At 49.2% G+C, this 16,776-nt stretch overlaps 1 protein-coding gene and 1 non-coding gene across 3 annotated transcripts in view; one reads left to right on the forward strand and one right to left on the reverse strand.

Moving 5' to 3' along the window:
* The window catches only part of Ilp7 (Insulin-like peptide 7), a 114,487-nt gene that overhangs the window by 4,974 nt on the left and 92,737 nt on the right, over positions 1-16,776 (forward strand). For both annotated transcript variants that reach the window (XM_075675820.1, XM_075675819.1), the window contains exon 2: positions 13,904-14,046. In XM_075675820.1, the coding sequence (XP_075531935.1) occupies positions 13,940-14,046 (107 nt within the window). In that variant the 5' untranslated portion in view covers positions 13,904-13,939. The remainder of the gene's footprint in view (positions 1-13,903; positions 14,047-16,776) is intronic.
* Positions 16,140-16,211, reverse strand: TRNAE-CUC (transfer RNA glutamic acid (anticodon CUC)). Its single transcript has one exon. It is a non-coding gene; the product is annotated as a tRNA-Glu (tRNA).

Below are 16,776 nucleotides of genomic sequence, written 5' to 3' on the forward strand. Positions count from 1 at the left end.
GTGTCAACATACAAATTTTCAAAGGCCATTCATTTCACCATTATTTTTGTATGACGGTTCCTTCAATCAGTGCTTGTATTACATGAGCAGGTGGATTTGAAAGCAAAGCTTTGTTTGCAAACATTCACACTTCTATAATTGTGTGGCAAGGCTCTGGCATGGTGTCGAATAGCTCACAATGCTCCTCAATCCTGCACCAAAGAAGCCCAATGCTCTATTTGAAGTTGGATCGCGCAACGATTCGACGGCACACAAAGAAGAGTAACACACACAGCAGAGCGTTCCGCTGTGTGTATTTCTCTTCTTTGTGTCCCGTCAAATTGTTGTGCAATTTAACTTCAAGCTTCTATACCGATACAACCGTTCAACCTCACCAATGCTCTAGGTATTAAGCCACAATGGCGCACATCTTTGAAATGCCCCAACACGAATTAGCTCTCCAACAAATCACCACAAGCGTAAAAGTTTGCTGCACAGGTGTATGCACATGCCATATTTTGTGCCACTAAACTCGCAGGAATCAAAGGGGCAAGCATTAACCAGTCTTACTGCTGTCATTACCATCATCATCATGACACCAATAAAAAGACAGTGCTGCGTTTCAGTAAAGGGAGTGCTGGAGGGAAAGGCGTGACAGCGAGGCTTACAATAAAAATAGCAGTTACAAGATGTGTTCAATGCCAAAATATGCTGCATATCACTCATCCTACTTTGGCATTGTGGCAAGCTTTTACATGTTTGAGCATGTCACAGTTTGTGTAATTATTGCTCTAAAGCTGTACAAAAGGTCTATTCGCTCTGCAATCTTTATTTTTATCATGGCGGGTTAAAGACCCACTTTTCATTGGCATCTGCACCACATTTCTCCCGATATGTAATTTTGCCTTGGTGGTTCACGACATGTTCACGCACACCGAGTTCTGCCGAGCATTGGATCTGCATTGTTCTACTGCTGAAGAATTAGAGCCCCATTATGAGACGAAACTATACGATTTGTCCATACAGAATAACGCTGCCCCCCCCCCGCAATAGAATATACACTGAACCACTGGCACATGCACCAACAGTGAACACAGCAAACACTCTGAAGTATTTTCTTCATGCAAGCCAGCACACTAAGATTCTCAATGCATTTTCATTTCGCCATAAATGCATAGGCACAACAGGCTTGGCGCGACATCCCCATCTCGCACTGCAACGAATTGTGCAATGCCTTGCTGTTTCATAGTGCGGCCAATAGATGACGCATGACCTAAATTCAGCATTATGCATACTAAGTAACTTGCACTAAGTACTAAGTAATCTCATAAAAAACACTAAGTTCTTTGTGAGATTAGCATTCACAGGGTACTTCACACAATTTGTGATATCTATTTATCTATTTATACTTCATTAACCTCTTTCCCCAAAAAGTGAGCCACTTGGAAGGCACCCTGATAGACAAGTAGAACAATCGGTAAAAAGTCAGCAACCAGCGAAAAAGTCTCTATCATAGGCTGCCGCATGTGTGATGACGGTAACACAAAATTTAAGTCGGCTACACAGAAGTGACAAATTTGGCAATATGGTGCGTCTAGACATTGCTTCAATGCTAATCACAGTAACGCTGACATTGAATGCACCTTAATTCCTACGTACGTTCCGTCGACACACCCGACTACGTTCGTAATGTTTCCGCGAAGTAAGAAGCGTTCTTTTATAAATGCCCGCTCAGCCGCAGTCTTCGGGAAAGCCAGCCACCGCTTCCGCACTGCCGCATCAATAAGCACAGCAGACATCTCTGACACAGAGGCTCACAGTAGTTTGATGACGTCCAATGTAACACTGGGCGCCGACGCTTCCCTGAAAACTCCCAGTCCCGTAGAAACGGAGGGCGCAGAGGACTTGCTCTTCGACGGTGAGCGAATGAAGCCCGCCACGCTGTCTCCACAGACGAGAGTCTTCGCCTAGCTCATCACACAGCCAGCGCAATGATGTCTTCGACAGGCGAAAATGACGCCTAAACTCCACGGCGGTCATGTACGTGAACGGGTCCAGACGGTCATATTGACGCTTGCTGCCGCTGGATGTAATAACACAGGCTGCTGCTGCCGCCGCCATGTTCCCGAGTTGAACTCGGAGGGGGTTTCGCGATGTACGAGTTTAGCACGAGTTCGCCTGTCAATCAAAGCCAGAGGTCACGCCCCGCGCGAGACATGTAACTCTTTTGCGCGCACCCACCACGGTTGGGCCACGCCCAACTTATCTTTCGGCAACAGCGACGCGGTGCCGAGCTGAGAGGCATCAACAATATTCACCACCGACATAAAACACGCACAACGCACTGTCATCGGTGATGTACAGTACTGCGCACTACTATCAAAAACAAAGCGTTGACTGTCGCTGGCCTATGCATATACCTTCTTGGGCTGAGATGGCCCCACAGCACGGTTTCATTCCGTGCATTGTGGCGACGTAGCGCACAGTAAATAATTATCGGCACGTCACTGTGGCTGCTTGCAAGCGTCGATGCGCCGAGGGTGACGACGATGCTGAGGAGTGCGTATCGCAGCAGTCGTTTGAGATGGCTGCTCTGTCATCGGTGATGTATCGGAGCCACAACGTCGTAAACACGATCAGCGTCCGAGAATCGCTCGCTCTTCTAGACCCAGTGCAATGGCATTTCTTCATCACAAGCACTGAGCACTCAACAGTTCCAACACCTTCCTCAGTTCGAAGTCGCATAACCGCACACAAGAGCACTCACCTGCCAAAATGCGATTGCTGCGGTGTCGTTACGATATACTTCTGCGATCGCTGCTGGCTCCAGCATAAGTAATCCGCAAGCACCTTGGTGCGCACAAAACACTCAAATACTGCGTACATAGGCTCAGAGGCACTTTCACTGGGCAAGCGATGACAAGCGATGAATTGTGTCGCTGGGAAGCACGCACTTCTTCGCAGTGCATCGCCGAGGCTTCGCGCACAAGGATAAACTAGTACATTTTCACTGAACTGCGTCATTACGGGCGCTACGGCTCGCCATTTTGCAACGACAGCCGTTGCTCCCGTATTTATGACAAGTACATCGTTTTTAGTTGGTAAAGCGGGAGACTTGAAGCGCCTGCAATGAATAGCCGTACTGCGGCGCTACGTTCCTATTCTCCTAATAGAGAAAGAATGGCGATCACTGACATTATTGAGAATAGCACTGTAGCGCCCCTAGGCGACTTCTCACCGTATAAACTGTCCCGTGCGTGCGACTTGCTTCAATGTATCTTCTTCTAAGCTTTCGCCTCACTGTCGCCACTCGCGGCAAGAAGTGCAAAATTTAATAATTTGCTCGATCTCCGTTTGTCATCATAAATTTCTAGCATTCAAAACGAAAAAACCGATACTCAAAGAAATAAAAATGTTTGTTATTTTATTTGTTGTATTTTAACGTATTCGTTTGAGCGAACGCGTAGGTGCAACAATGCGCCGCATGCACCCTGTTCGCATTCGAAGGAGGATAGAAGATAGTGCTCGAAAGAGGAGGCACGCCCTTGACGCGCCCGGGAAAGGCGTGGCAAGCGGCTCACGGCAAGTGGGCAGACAGACAGCGGGACAGTCAAGGTATTGCTAAGTTGCGATAATCCGTTGATAACAATACGCGGCGCTGGCGCGTTTCGTTGTGCAGCCGTCTGCGCTTGAAACGTGGAAGCAGCGTGCCGCGCAGGGTGCGCTCATGTTGTCATACGCGGCTTTTTGTCTACATATTTTTTTGCCTGCAGCCTTTACGCGTTTCACGCTATCTCCGTTCACTGACTGCCGTCGAGCAAACTCGGGTAAAACTCGGGTGAACGAGAAACTCGGCGCATCCTGCATAGCACCCCAGGTGATTATTTTGGTTCCCTGAGGAAACCTATAGTATACATGCCTCGTGAATCGCGTGGAAATAGTCAGAAAGTGAGTATTCAGTAATTATTTCAAATGAGCATAACTACGCCAGGACCACAAATTTCCTACACATCATCCGTAACGAGGCTTCATTTCCGCCCACTGTAAACTCGGTTTCAAGGACAGTTCATCTAGTACACTTGAAAATCGCGAATGACGACCGTATAAAGCTTTTAATCACTTTTTCGTGAATTTCTTGCGAAGCTCCTGAAGAACAAACGCTTTTGAAATTTCACCCGCTCATCAATAATATTCAATTTTATGCCACCTTGGCTTCTTCGAAAACGTTGGGCAAGCTTTCTGCTTTGTTTATAAAATACGCTTGTAAAGCGCCAAAGCACTTGCATAATTGTCCATGAAGACTCTAGTAACTTTACGAAATATATACATTTGTCGTTGATCACCAATAACGTGATTCTTATTTAAACGAAATATAATAAATGCACCTTGTTTAGTTACCCGAGGAAACCAGGAGAACCAATTAAACCACGCCCCTCTCTTACACCCCTCTGTTGCATTCGAGTTTGGCCGCATACTTCGCAGCCCACGACGGCAATGTGTCATCATCCGAGCAATCCTGAGTATCGTATTCGTTGTTACTGTCACAGCTGCCCTCGGTCCTTTCTCACTTCGCTTTTGGATTTCCCTGAAGTGGGAGGAGGTGGGGAACCTGCCTTCTCCAAATAATGGCCCCGCCGAGCCACGCTTCTACTTCTCGCTGCAGGTGACCACGGCTATGCTAAACTACTCGCTCCGACAACAGTTGTGATCGTGCACATTGCCGAGTGCGAACAAAGCAACGCTTGAAAAATTGAGCTAGTTGGCGAGGTATTACGGCACTAGTCTAAGGAAACAGTTTCGGATAAGGGTGAACCAGCAGGGAGCGAAACTAAGCAGCTTGAAAGCAAGTTATCAAATCGCGCTTATTAGAGCGATAGCTCTACTACTCAAGGTACAAACCCAGCAAACGCTGGTTCCGTAAATCTGACCTTCAAGCTCAGCCAAGGTCAAACTGGGACTTAGCCTGCCATTACCGGCGGCTGCTGTGTAAGCTACGTGGGTTCCAATATCGTGAAAGTGACCTGCGATGTGTACAAAGTGCGTGGTCGCGCGGGCCTGATCTTCAAACCGTTCTGCGATGAGTACAAAGTGCGCCAAGGGCTGATAGCTTCGTGTGCCCTGTGCCTTCAACGCTTAGTTCGCGTTGAAGTGAGACGCAGCATGAAGGCCAATTCGCTCGCTGCTGCTGCCGCGCCGAGCAGCGTCTGTGCCCTTTCCCAAAGCAAGCAAAACCGTGCTATCGCTTCGCAAACATGGTTTAACCGCGTTCAACAACGGCAATTATCTCTCATTATTCTTTCACTGCGCCCTAGTAAGAGTTCAGAACTATGTATGTGGCGTTTAGCATACTATAGTTCGGGAAACGAAGTGAGTTTCCCGCGCAGCTGTTCTTGTGAGCTGTTTGTCCCTGCGCCTGTACCTTGCGTCGGTAAAGTTCTCCTTGTCTCCTCTTCAGCATTGAACTTCACCTTATCTACTTAATTGGGAAACCGACTTACTTGCCGTTCATGGTCTTATCACGTGCCGTTGGTTTTATAGACGTAATGCACAGTGATGGTCTCTCATTTTGCGGAAGGGCGAAGGAGCGAAAACACGAGCAGCAGCGGTGACGTTGGGGTGGAGGAGTATGGAGTGAACGCACTTGCGTATGGACCCTTTTTCATCGGCTCGCTCACTCACTATGAAAAAAATGACGCTTGCTCCGCGACCAGTCGTCTGTTGCCTCGATATCCTCCACGTCGCCTCCGAAGTGGTTTGATTCCTTTTCGCGGCAGACGCATACCGGAAGACTTGGAATGGAAAAGCGCTCCTGTACTTAAAGGGACCCCGAAACGATTTGGACGATTTTGTACAAACGTACTGAGTCGTTAGAGTAGGTACTTCTGAACATTAATTGACGCATCTAAGTGCTCCGCGTAAAGCGTGTAACTTATTACAAGGTTTTAAATATGTACATCGCTGTTGATCACAGCACACTGCTCGGCGGAATTTTTAGCCGCCTCTACCCATATGACGTAAATCACCCATTTGATGTAAGTATAGGGCGAGCTATCCGAATGGCGGCCTAGGGCGCGTCATCGATAATTTTTTCCTGCTTTATGGTGAACAAATGATGTTCGTAATAGTTGGAATGTTAGTTAATTTGTTTCTATAGAAAGAAAGTAACAAAGAGAATGCACAAGAAGAATTTTTCAGTACACTTAAGCACTTCCGGCGCACAGCCAGCGTCGTCTGCTTCTGTTACAAAGTGCTCCATTTTGACGAGAGATCCGCGGTCAGAGTCGGTCTCAGTCTTTTCGCGAGCACTATGATTCGACTTTGTTGCGTTGTGGACTGTAAACGCGTACCGACTGGCAATATGTCAAGCTAAAACATCGTATCCCTCTGCAAGGCAGCAGACGAGCGGACTGGCTGCAGAGCATCGGACTGCCGCTATCCGGTCGGCGCCATGATTTGCGCTTTTGCGGCCGTCACTTTACACCGGAAGATTACTAACGCAATATCATTTCGCGAGTCCGGTATTAGGGCAAAGGCAAGGGCAAGGGAACAGGGCCTGGCCGTTTGACTGTGTCGTTTCACGGGATGAGTCGAAGCGCAAATGTGAATGGTCTGCACGGTGCAGCCACCTGGTGGCATAGAGCTCAACCACACACAGTAGCAGTAACAAAATGTATTCTTTGCTGCTGGTGTAAATTTTTCGCAGGAGTGTAATCGTTAACCCGTTGTTTTTGAAAATGTTTAAAATGTTTTACACTTGGTTGGAGCAATATTAGCTCTTTCTTTGGCTGGTTAAGCTCTGCGCCAACGGGTGGCTGGACCGTGGAGACCAATCAGGCAGCTCACGTACGTCTACGCTAAAGTTTCTTCCTCAACTTGACTTTGTGCCTCCAACATTCCTTTGAAACGCCCAGCACGCCTGTGGTTACCGGAATACCGGACACGTTCCGCGCTGCGACAGAATGCTCGCAACGCACGCTGCTTCGATAGCTGTCGCTTAGGATTGACTGCCAAGTAGCTGGCGGAGAGTTTGAAGAGGCTTCGCGCGCTGGCTCCTAGAGAACCGGAAGTCGACGACACGACGTGCCATCATGACGCAGAGCCAGTGAAGGCGGAGCTTAGCCCCGATCTCTCGGTGAACGAGTTGAGGAGAAAACGCATGACTGTGGAGGAGGGTAACTTGTAATCGTCCGTAGCTCTCTTAATATGAGACGTTTCACACAAATTGTGGTGCGAATGATTACCTTTAGCTGTACCCTACGCGTCTACAAAATTTGTCCGGACCGTTTCATGGGCCCATTAAGTTTAGGTGCATGTTAGAGTGGCCAAATGAATCCGAGCCCCAGCACTTACCGCTACCGCGTCCATCATGAATCCACGGTGCAGTTTGGCGGCGCTGAATTCAACGTTTTTAAAACATCTGCTAGGTACGCTGTTCGTGCACACACTTGAGTACATTGCTTCCTAGTCACTTGATTGACAGCTGTTTTATTCTCATGCGGATATTTGTACTAGAAGCTTGTCGACTCGCAGTGTACTGTGTTCATAATTAAGAAGCATCGAAAAAGTATTCACCCCTCTTTGAACTTTGCTGTTCTTTTAACTCGGCACCTCTGCAGGTACGGTCCTCTCAGGTTTTATTCGTCCATGTTTTCTTGCGTCATAACCTCTGAAGAAAATGTCATCTCGTCTCAGACCAAGGGTTTGCCGCGGCAAAACAATTTTGCGATGGCGTTTTATTGAGGACAAAGTTCCCAGAAAAAATATAGGCGAGCAAGACGACGTGGGAGCGCATACGTGATGCTGCCTGGCATGTTTTGAGGCAACAACAGCTTGGCAAAGGCGAGCTAGAAGACTGATCCGAACTTAGGTTCTCGTGTACGGATCAATCGGTAGCTTATACCCTGGTGACGTCGTTGCACCTCACCCTGCTGGCGTTAAGACGGAAGAACAGGGAACTGGAAAAGCCCGGAGTGGAACATGCGAATTGCGTTTTTTTTTTGTTTTCAGAGGTAGTTTATGGGACACTTCAATATATGACGACTCTAGTCTCAGTCGTCCCGGTTTGTCAAAGTGGCGCAAACTCGGCAGTGAATTGGCGATGGTTGCCATTATCCCTTAGAGGGGACAGGCATAATTCAGCGGGAGCAGCCACGGAGGTCTGAGGCGACGTATTGACACGTGTACTTCTTTCATCTTTCATCGGGTGACCGCGTTTCGCCGTCCAACAAATGTTGTCGCTCAGCGCACGACTCGCCTGCGTCTATCGGAAGCTTCTGGAATATTATCGACGGTTGTATCCGCTGTCTGCTGCCACCGAACCTTGTGCAACCTGATGGCATGTATGCACGATTGGAATTGTGTAGTACTTACTGGAAGACACGCGGGCACCAGCGATTTCTCCGGAACTTTCGAATACTCATGTATAAAAGCCGGCGCGCTTGACCCGCTGATAATATTTTCGACGATCGCCGAATGTGTTCACCGCTTTCGTTGTAGTTTCATTGCCGCTTGCTTTTGTGGGCACAAGTTCGCCCAATAAAGGTTATTTGCGCCACTCACAGTTTTCCTACTGTGTCTTTGACGGTCACTACAACGTGGCAGTACCATGCTTATCGATGGAACAATGGTGATGAGGGTTGCATGCAAGAAAACTACATGGACACACCTGTAAATACATTTAGGGATTCTACACCTCTTGTGTCCCAGTGGGGCACAGCCATTCTCCAGGATTATAAACTAGCGCGTACGTCCCCAGTGGCAAATATGCAATGGCTGAGAAGAGGGTAGCCCAAACATAAAATAGAGAGAGAGAAACAACTTCATTTAGTAGCCTGCAGAACGACACCATGACTAAATGGCGCCGTGACGAGGGCCCTGATGTCGTCTCAGCGGCTGGTCTCTACTCAACTCCAGCGCGCGTGTTACTCCCGCGGTCGGTCGCCCTGAGGGTCAACGTTCCGTCGGATTCGCTCGGCCTTTGTCTTTCAAGAGCCGCCGAGACCGGCTGGATGGTGCAGGTTTGGCTTTCGTGGTCCTAGCATTCCGCCGCAGCCGCAAGTCGCGGCGGAATCGTTGTACTTGTTGAAGCTTCGTCGAGGAACTTGGTGCAATCCCATAGGATGTGCGTCAGGATGGCCCTCTCCCGCTGGCACACGCGGCACACATCACTCACATATAATTTCGAGTATAGATGAGTCATTAACACTGGGGTGGGTAAGGAACCAGTTTGCAATTGTCTGAACAGCACCGCCTCCCCTCGGCTCAGTCCCGGGAGCGGGGGTGGGAAAGTCCTTCGAGCCAGGCGGTGTAACCGTGTAACTTCGTTGAACGTCGTCATGCGGTCCTTGGCACAACGCCACGTTGGACGGTCGGTTGCAGCGGCGCGGTTGGTTAGCGCTCGCGCCACTGCGTGTGCCGTCTCGTTGTGGTTATCGTGCTTCTCCGACGCATCGTTGCGCGCGTGCGCCGGGAACCACTTGATTCTAACATACCTATTCTCTCGTTGCAGGTCAGCCGAGCACAGAACGCGCACAGCCTCACCACACACTTTGCCCTTTGCATAATTCCGCACTGCACTTCGCGAATGCACAACACCGTCTGGCACCCGGGGTCGGCAATGGCCAGGGCAACGGCCACCTCCTCCGCCTGACACGCCTCGCGGACCCGTAAGCTCGCCGCTGCCCTCGACGGTAGCTACGAACGCCGCGCAGTCTCCCTGGTATTCTGCCGCATCCAAGAACCTTGCGTGCTCGTCCTTGGAGTGAAAGTCGATGAGGGCCTTGGCCCTCGCCGCTCTTCTCTCCTTGTTAAACTCCGGGTTCATGTTTCTCGGGATGAAGTCTACCAGGATCGGGCGCCGGGTCCCGTCCGGGACAGAAACGTCGCTACTCGCCGTTTTCGCCCCGGGCGTGAAACCCAAGTATTGAAGTATGAGCCTGCCAGCTTCGGTCATAGAGAGCCGCTCCAGCAGGGCGGTCTGTTCCGCTTCCGCAATTTCCTCGAGGGTATTGTGTACCCCCAGGCTCAGGAGCTTGTTGGTGTTCGTACACTCGAATAGTCCCAGCGCCACCTTGTAAGCTCGGCGTATCAGGGCGTTGATCTTATTCTTTTCACACTGCATCCAGTTGTGAAAGGGTGCAACGTAGGTGACGTGGCTGATTACGAAGGAGTGCACAAGCCGAATCAAGCTTTCCTCCATCCCGGCCTTGCGGTTGGCTACCCGTCTGATGAGACGTATTGCATTGGTAATCTTAGCTGTAAGGCGGGAAATGGTCTCGCCGTTGCCCCGTCGCTTGTCTATAATCATGCCGAGCGCCCGGATTTCGTCGACCTCCGGGATCACTTGGCCGTTCCTCGTCACGATCTTGATGGCCTCGTAATCCCTCGGTTCGCTCTTGTTACGTCTGACGTACTTCAGTGGTAACACCAGCAGTTCTGACTTGCTCGGTGAGCAGCAGATCAAACCGGAACCGTTCAGCTGGTCTTCGATCGCGTCGACGACTTCTTGCAGCATGCTCTCAATGTGACCATCGCTGCCTCCCGGAACCCACAGCGTGATGTCATCGGCGTAGATGGTGTGCCGGACGCCCTCGACGCAAGAGAGTCGCTTGGCCACCCCGATCATAACGAGGTTGAATAACAACGGCGAGATGACCGAGCCCTGGGGTGTCCCGACACTGACGAGCCGCTTCTCTTGGAGCCGTAGATCGCCGGCGCAGAGCTCGGTAGTCCGCTCCGTCAGAAAGTCTTTGATGTAATTGTACGTTCTTGCGCCCATGTTGAGTCTGGACGCCTGGGCTAGGATCGCAGAGTGCTTCACCTTGTCGAATGCGCTCTGCAGGTCCAGCCCCAGAATGGCCTTGTTGTCTTTCGTTAGGGTGTCATCGTCAATTATATCTTTATTCAACAGAATCATCGCGTCTTGGTTGCCGAGGGAACGCCGAAACCCGATGATCGTGGTGGGGTATAGTCCCGACTCCTCCAGGTAATCCTGCCACCTACACATGAGGACGTGCTCCAAGACCTTGCCCACGCGAGACTTGAGCGCGATGGGCCAGAGGTTGTCTGTGTTCGGCGGCTTGCCTGGTTTGGGGATGACGATGGTCTTGGCAGTCTTCCACTGCTGGGGCAGTGATCCCGCCCTCCAGCACTTGTTGTAATAACCGGTCAGGTTTTCGATGGCCACATCGCTGAGGCTGTTGAGCGCTCTGTTCGAGATGTGATCCGGGCCGGCCACCGACTTGCTGTTTAGTTCGCGCAGGGCCGCTCGCACCTCCTCGACGCTGATGTCGTGGTCGAGCTTCTCGTTGGCTGGACCGCCGTACTCGGGATGCCTTTCCGTCGGTGTAACCGGAAGGTACTTGCTGTCTATGCGTCTGATTACTTCGAGTTCCCCGTTTTCCTTGACTGCTCTGTGAATGATGTTTGCGAGGCGGTCGCGTTAGTGGGATTTTGTTTTAGTCTCGTCGAGCAGATGCCGCATCAAGTTCCAGGTTCTGCCGCAGTGCATCTGCCCGTCCGCAGCGTTACCGATTTCGTTCCACTGTTGCGTGCAGAGCAGCCGACAATGGACTTCGATGGCGCGATTCAGCTCCGCCACCTTCTTCCTTAGGCGCCGATTTAGTCGTTGCTTCTTCCACCTGTTTAGGATAGATTGCTTTGCTTCGATTAAGTGCGCGAGGCAGCTGTCAACCCTGTCGACCTGCTCATCCGTTTCTATGATTTTGTTCGCCTCCTTGACCTTCCCCGCGATGTGGGCTGGCCATTCTTCTATGTTCTCGATTTCCTCCATCTCCGTTGGTAGCAGTCTACGGAAGGCATCCCAATCTGTAAAATGATGTTTTCTGGTGTCCTCCAAGGCCTTGACCTCCTCCTGTATGATGACCTCTACGATGTAGTGGTCGCTGCCGATCTCTGACCCCGTGTTGCGCCAGGAGATATTTCCCTTCTCGTCGTTCTTCACGAACGTGAGGTCCGGCGTCGGATCCCTGGACACGGAGTTCCCAATCCTTGTAGGATCAGTCTGTGATGAGGGTGAAGCCCAGGTCTATTGTGTCTTGGAACAGGTCTCGCCGCTTGGTCAATTGCTTGTTATATCCCCATGCCGGGTGCGCCGCGTTGAAGTCCCCGCAGGCGACGAACCTGTGAGTCCCCGCCACTGTGAAGGACCGTCTTGAATTTTTGCTCCAGTGTGAAGGGCTACATAAGAAAATTATGAAAATCAAATGGCATGTATGTATCCCCGGACTATTCCTTTCTGAGTTCAGTGTGCTTTAGAGATACCTACGAGCTGACAAATATGCGCGAGGTTCACGTCGTGATTTGTTGTTTGATTACGCAAAAAAAAAGGTGCCCTCACTAGCAATACTTTGTCCTGTAGCATGGTTCGCTCGGCTGTGATGCGAGAAACCGAAGACCCGCGCCCAAACACCACGGTGGTAGGCAAATAAAACATCGTTTTCAAGGTTTACGGTCACTGAACAGTCAGGAACAATGGAAGCACTAATCAAGAAGCGTGCAGGTAGCACGTGGTTGACGATGCTCTCAGTTTGCACGACTATAATCCGTGACAACCTGAAAATAAAAGGTTATATGTGCGCTGCCCAACACGAACACAATTTTCATATATGCGCTAGCTAATTATCTTCGCTAATTTCTGTGACGTCAAGTGGTCTTGCGTGTTTAAAACGGCGTCTTTCTCAGTACAAATATATCTCTGTGTCACTGCGTGCTTTCAGATGAAACGGGAAGGTGTTCGCATATTTCGTGAGTTGTTTGGAGATCAGTGCTCAGCAAAAGCTAAAATTTGAGTTCGAAACAGCGATACATTATGCTCCAATTGCCCCAGCATGTGCATTAGCAAGCGAAGTCACTAAGCTCTGAGCGGACTCCAGCTGCCTCGGCTTTCTTTCACAGGCGAAGGGGATATGCAAAACATTTTTTTTGTGGAGCTTGTTTGTGATTCTTAAGTTATCACCGATATAACTAAGTCACAGCGTCCCTTTATTATTTCGAAGACCTTCCGTCTGATGCTTCCTCTATAGCGTGTTTCCCTAACTCCGTTCTTTGAGCTCTCTGCCGTCTAGGCACCGTTTTCTCCCGTAGAATCGCTCGCTCGCTCGCTCGCTCAATCAATCAATCAATCAATCAATCAATCAATCAATCAATCAATCAATCAATCAATCAATCAATCAATCAATCAATCAATCAATCAATCAATGTATTCTTTTTAACTTCGCTGACAGAAGAAATGCATCGATAAGTTTACGGGAGGAGGCCCCAGACCACAACGCTTTGGCTTTTCGTGAAAGAACGCCTAGTTAGGTGCCGCTGCCTGTCTAGAAAGCCTCTATGTACTCACTTCTATGACCTGTTCTTGAGCGTGCGTCGGCGCATACATAATTGAGCGTGCAGAAGGCACTCTCCCACTTGATGCTGCCTGGATTCGCGCCTGCGTAGTATAGCTGAGCCCTTTTTCAAAGCAACGCACTTTCATAGTCAGCTATGCAGCTCTATGGAAATGTATTTTAGTACACAATTACATGCAGCATCACTCACCTGAATCTGGCTAGCTGTCTGACTGCGAAGCCCTACAAACATGTAATGGAAAATTCAATGTTCTGGTCACCATGCTACGCTTCATGCATAGAACGCGACGATACGAAGGGTATGTAGCTATACCTCTGCCAATTCATAGCGCCTTCATCTCTATGTAAGTAAAATACAATAGCAGAAAACGCATGCTTTCAACCTTTGCACCTTATCCTCCTCAACTCAACTTAAATTTATCTAGTAGCAGTAGACGCGTCGAAATTTCGAATCATGCCACAAGGCGCTGTAAAGCCTAAATGTTGTGGCATCTTGTCGTCCAGCAATTAGGAGACTTCTGCAACGATGTTTCCTTTATTTTTTCTTCGACATGCAGCAGGGTATAAGGTTCACGGGGAGAGAGACCACGGCCATGCTGCTACAGTGGACCGCCCTGTGGTTTGGCTTGCTTGCCGCCTGTCCACGCCTGGCGGCAGCCGAGCCCGACGTGCCCGACTGGAACGAGATCTTCAGTAACCGGTAAGCGCTGGCCGACGCTATCTAAGCGAGGCGACTGCTGTAGAGGAACGTCTCAGGAACGAGCTGCGATTACTGTAAATTCTACTCAGTCAAAACATTTTGTTGGGTGGTCCATAGATCCACAGTCAGGTCGTCGGCTTCGGTGCAGCCCCACTTTTGTTAAGCAGTGGCTCCTTATATGAGCGAAGTCATATAGTATCCCTGCACGTGCTACCCGCAGCTATACGTATATGCCCCCTGCTGGCGCCTCCACAAGGACACTGCGCAGTTGAAGACAACTCCACGAGAGGCGATAGATCTGCGAGGTCAATAAGAGAACAGTCTCGTCGAAGACTGGCCTGTGGTCCCGAGACCATAGCCACTAATAGACGCACTGGCCAAGTTCCCTCAAATGCCGAAATAAGTGTGCTTTTTCGACATTGTTGCTGGGAGAATTAATTTACGGAAAGGCAGATAGGTCTGGCCTGCTACTCTACCCTGGAGAAAAAGGGACGGGGAGGTAAAGGGCTCATTAATTACGATGGGGATGATGATGGTATGAGTTGGAGGTGCGTATATACAAGTTCACAACGTCGTGGTATATTTTAAGCCTTGCGTCCAACCCGGTGGCTTTTAGAAAGACTATAGCGGCACCTGTAATGAAGGCCGGTTAACCTGTTTGCAACCTGTTTGCGCTGCTTGCATTAGGTCAAGGACCCAAGAGAAACTCAACTGATACAGACCTCTTATCGACATTTGCAATAGAATTCTTTATTTGCAATTGGATTGTCGTTTATACCTATACTGTTGCATGCAGTCATACCTATACCTATATACCTACCTTATACCTATACTGTTGCATGCAATACCCGCCGTGGTTGCTCAGTGGCTATGGTGTTGGGCTGCTGAGCACGAGGTCGCGGGATCGAATCCCGGCCACGGCGGCCGCATTTCGATGGGGGCGAAATGCGAAAACACCCGTGTGCTTAGATTTAGGTGCACGTTAAAGAACCCCAGGTGGTCGAAATTTCCGGAGTCCTCCACTACGGCGTGCCTCATAATCAGAAAGTGGTTTTGGCACGTAAAACCCCAAATATTATTATTATTATTATTATTATTGTTGCATGCAAATTCATGAGGTGACTAAACGCCAGCTGGTGTCGCCACCCACTCTAGTTCTTGTTTCATTTTCGGCCGACCAAAACTCAACTCAAAGTAAGACAGAGCATATTTGTATTTTCAAAGTGCAGCTAGACTATTAGAGCTTAATATTATGCCCATTTAAAATCATCTTGCATGAGAGAGAGGGGGCAAGTAGCAAAAAAAAGACAAGTTAACCCAAAAAATCTGGTCGCGCCATTCTGTCCATGCCTGTATTGTGTACAGCAGAACGTACGACGCAAACTTCATTCAGCTCCATGAGGCTGCCAATAATCAGGACAATTATAAAGCTAGCCGTTTACCGAGTCGGTCACTGTAACAAAAAAATTTCCAACTTCCCGCACCAAACGCACCAAGCTAGTTGTTGGCCATCTAGCGGCGAAAAAAGCAAACTTACTGCTGCAGTGACGAGAAGCTCCTCTAGGTGGCTGTAGCGTCTGATATAAAGATTTTCTTTTTAAAGTTGTGTTTCCATTGTCAAAATATCAAGGCTGCTATGTTAGCATAGAAAAATAGACATAGCGAGCAAGTGTTTTTAACAAAGTGGTAGAACCGGCCGCACGTAACCGAGTAAACACCAAATCTATTACTGTAAAGCGTTGCAGCACTACATAGGCTACAGTAAATGACGGCTACTCTGCCTGTAATGTTACTGTAATACTGTATTACTGCGTAATACGCTGTTACTCGTCCTTTTTTTTCTTGTATATGCCCCTGACACTTTTGTCAAAAAAACATCATATATTCGCTAGCAGCAAGTATACCATTTATCACTTTAATTCCGAGAGATGGCTCCGCTACATCATCAAACCAGAAGACTTGTGCTGGTGTGAACCCTATCCGGTGCTTGATGAGCAAGATGTAAGGCTAAAGAGATGGTGCCTGACTCTAAACAACAATTCTTAGCATAAAATTCCGTATGCGTACTGAAGTGCGACAGAAAAAAAAATATGTTCCGACACCGGGAATCGAACCCGGGCCTCCTGGGTGAGAGCCAGGTATCCTAACCACTAGACCATGCCGGAGAACCAAAGTTTCTGGCGTTATTATGCATATGTATATTTTTTCCGTGTGTTTTGGCACAAATTGTTTCAGCATACATGAAAAATCTGAGGCAATGCGAGGAAGCGTGAGGCGATAATCGATACTTAGCTGACCTCACTTTGCGAAACCGAGCAACCCACCAATGGCGGGAACTGAAATTGGGCGAGGGAGATCGGCACTTACCGGCACTTCCACTCGTTCTGACAGTGGTGAGGGTGCGTAATGCTGCCAGTGCCGTTAAGGAGGAGGAGGAATAAACTTTATTTGTGCACAGCAGATTTGAGACCTAGGCCTCTGCCTAAATGACGGCCTCGAGCCCTTGGGCCCTGGCGGCATCTTCGGCCTGCTGGATTGCCTTGACTTGGTCTTCTGGTGGACAGCTGAGCAACGTCGAGTGCCGTTAAGTTCAATTTTTTTATCGATACCAAGTATGTCCAACGTCGGGCGAACGAAGGATGTCTGTGGTAGGAGCCAAAAAAGTCGACAAAAGGACCTTGTCAAGCTTGCGTTCCTCAAAACGTTGGCTCCAGTCTGAGGCTTTGCCCT

Source organism: Dermacentor variabilis, chromosome 11 (genome assembly GCF_050947875.1).
Source record: "Dermacentor variabilis isolate Ectoservices chromosome 11, ASM5094787v1, whole genome shotgun sequence".
Taxonomy (NCBI): domain Eukaryota; kingdom Metazoa; phylum Arthropoda; class Arachnida; order Ixodida; family Ixodidae; genus Dermacentor; species Dermacentor variabilis.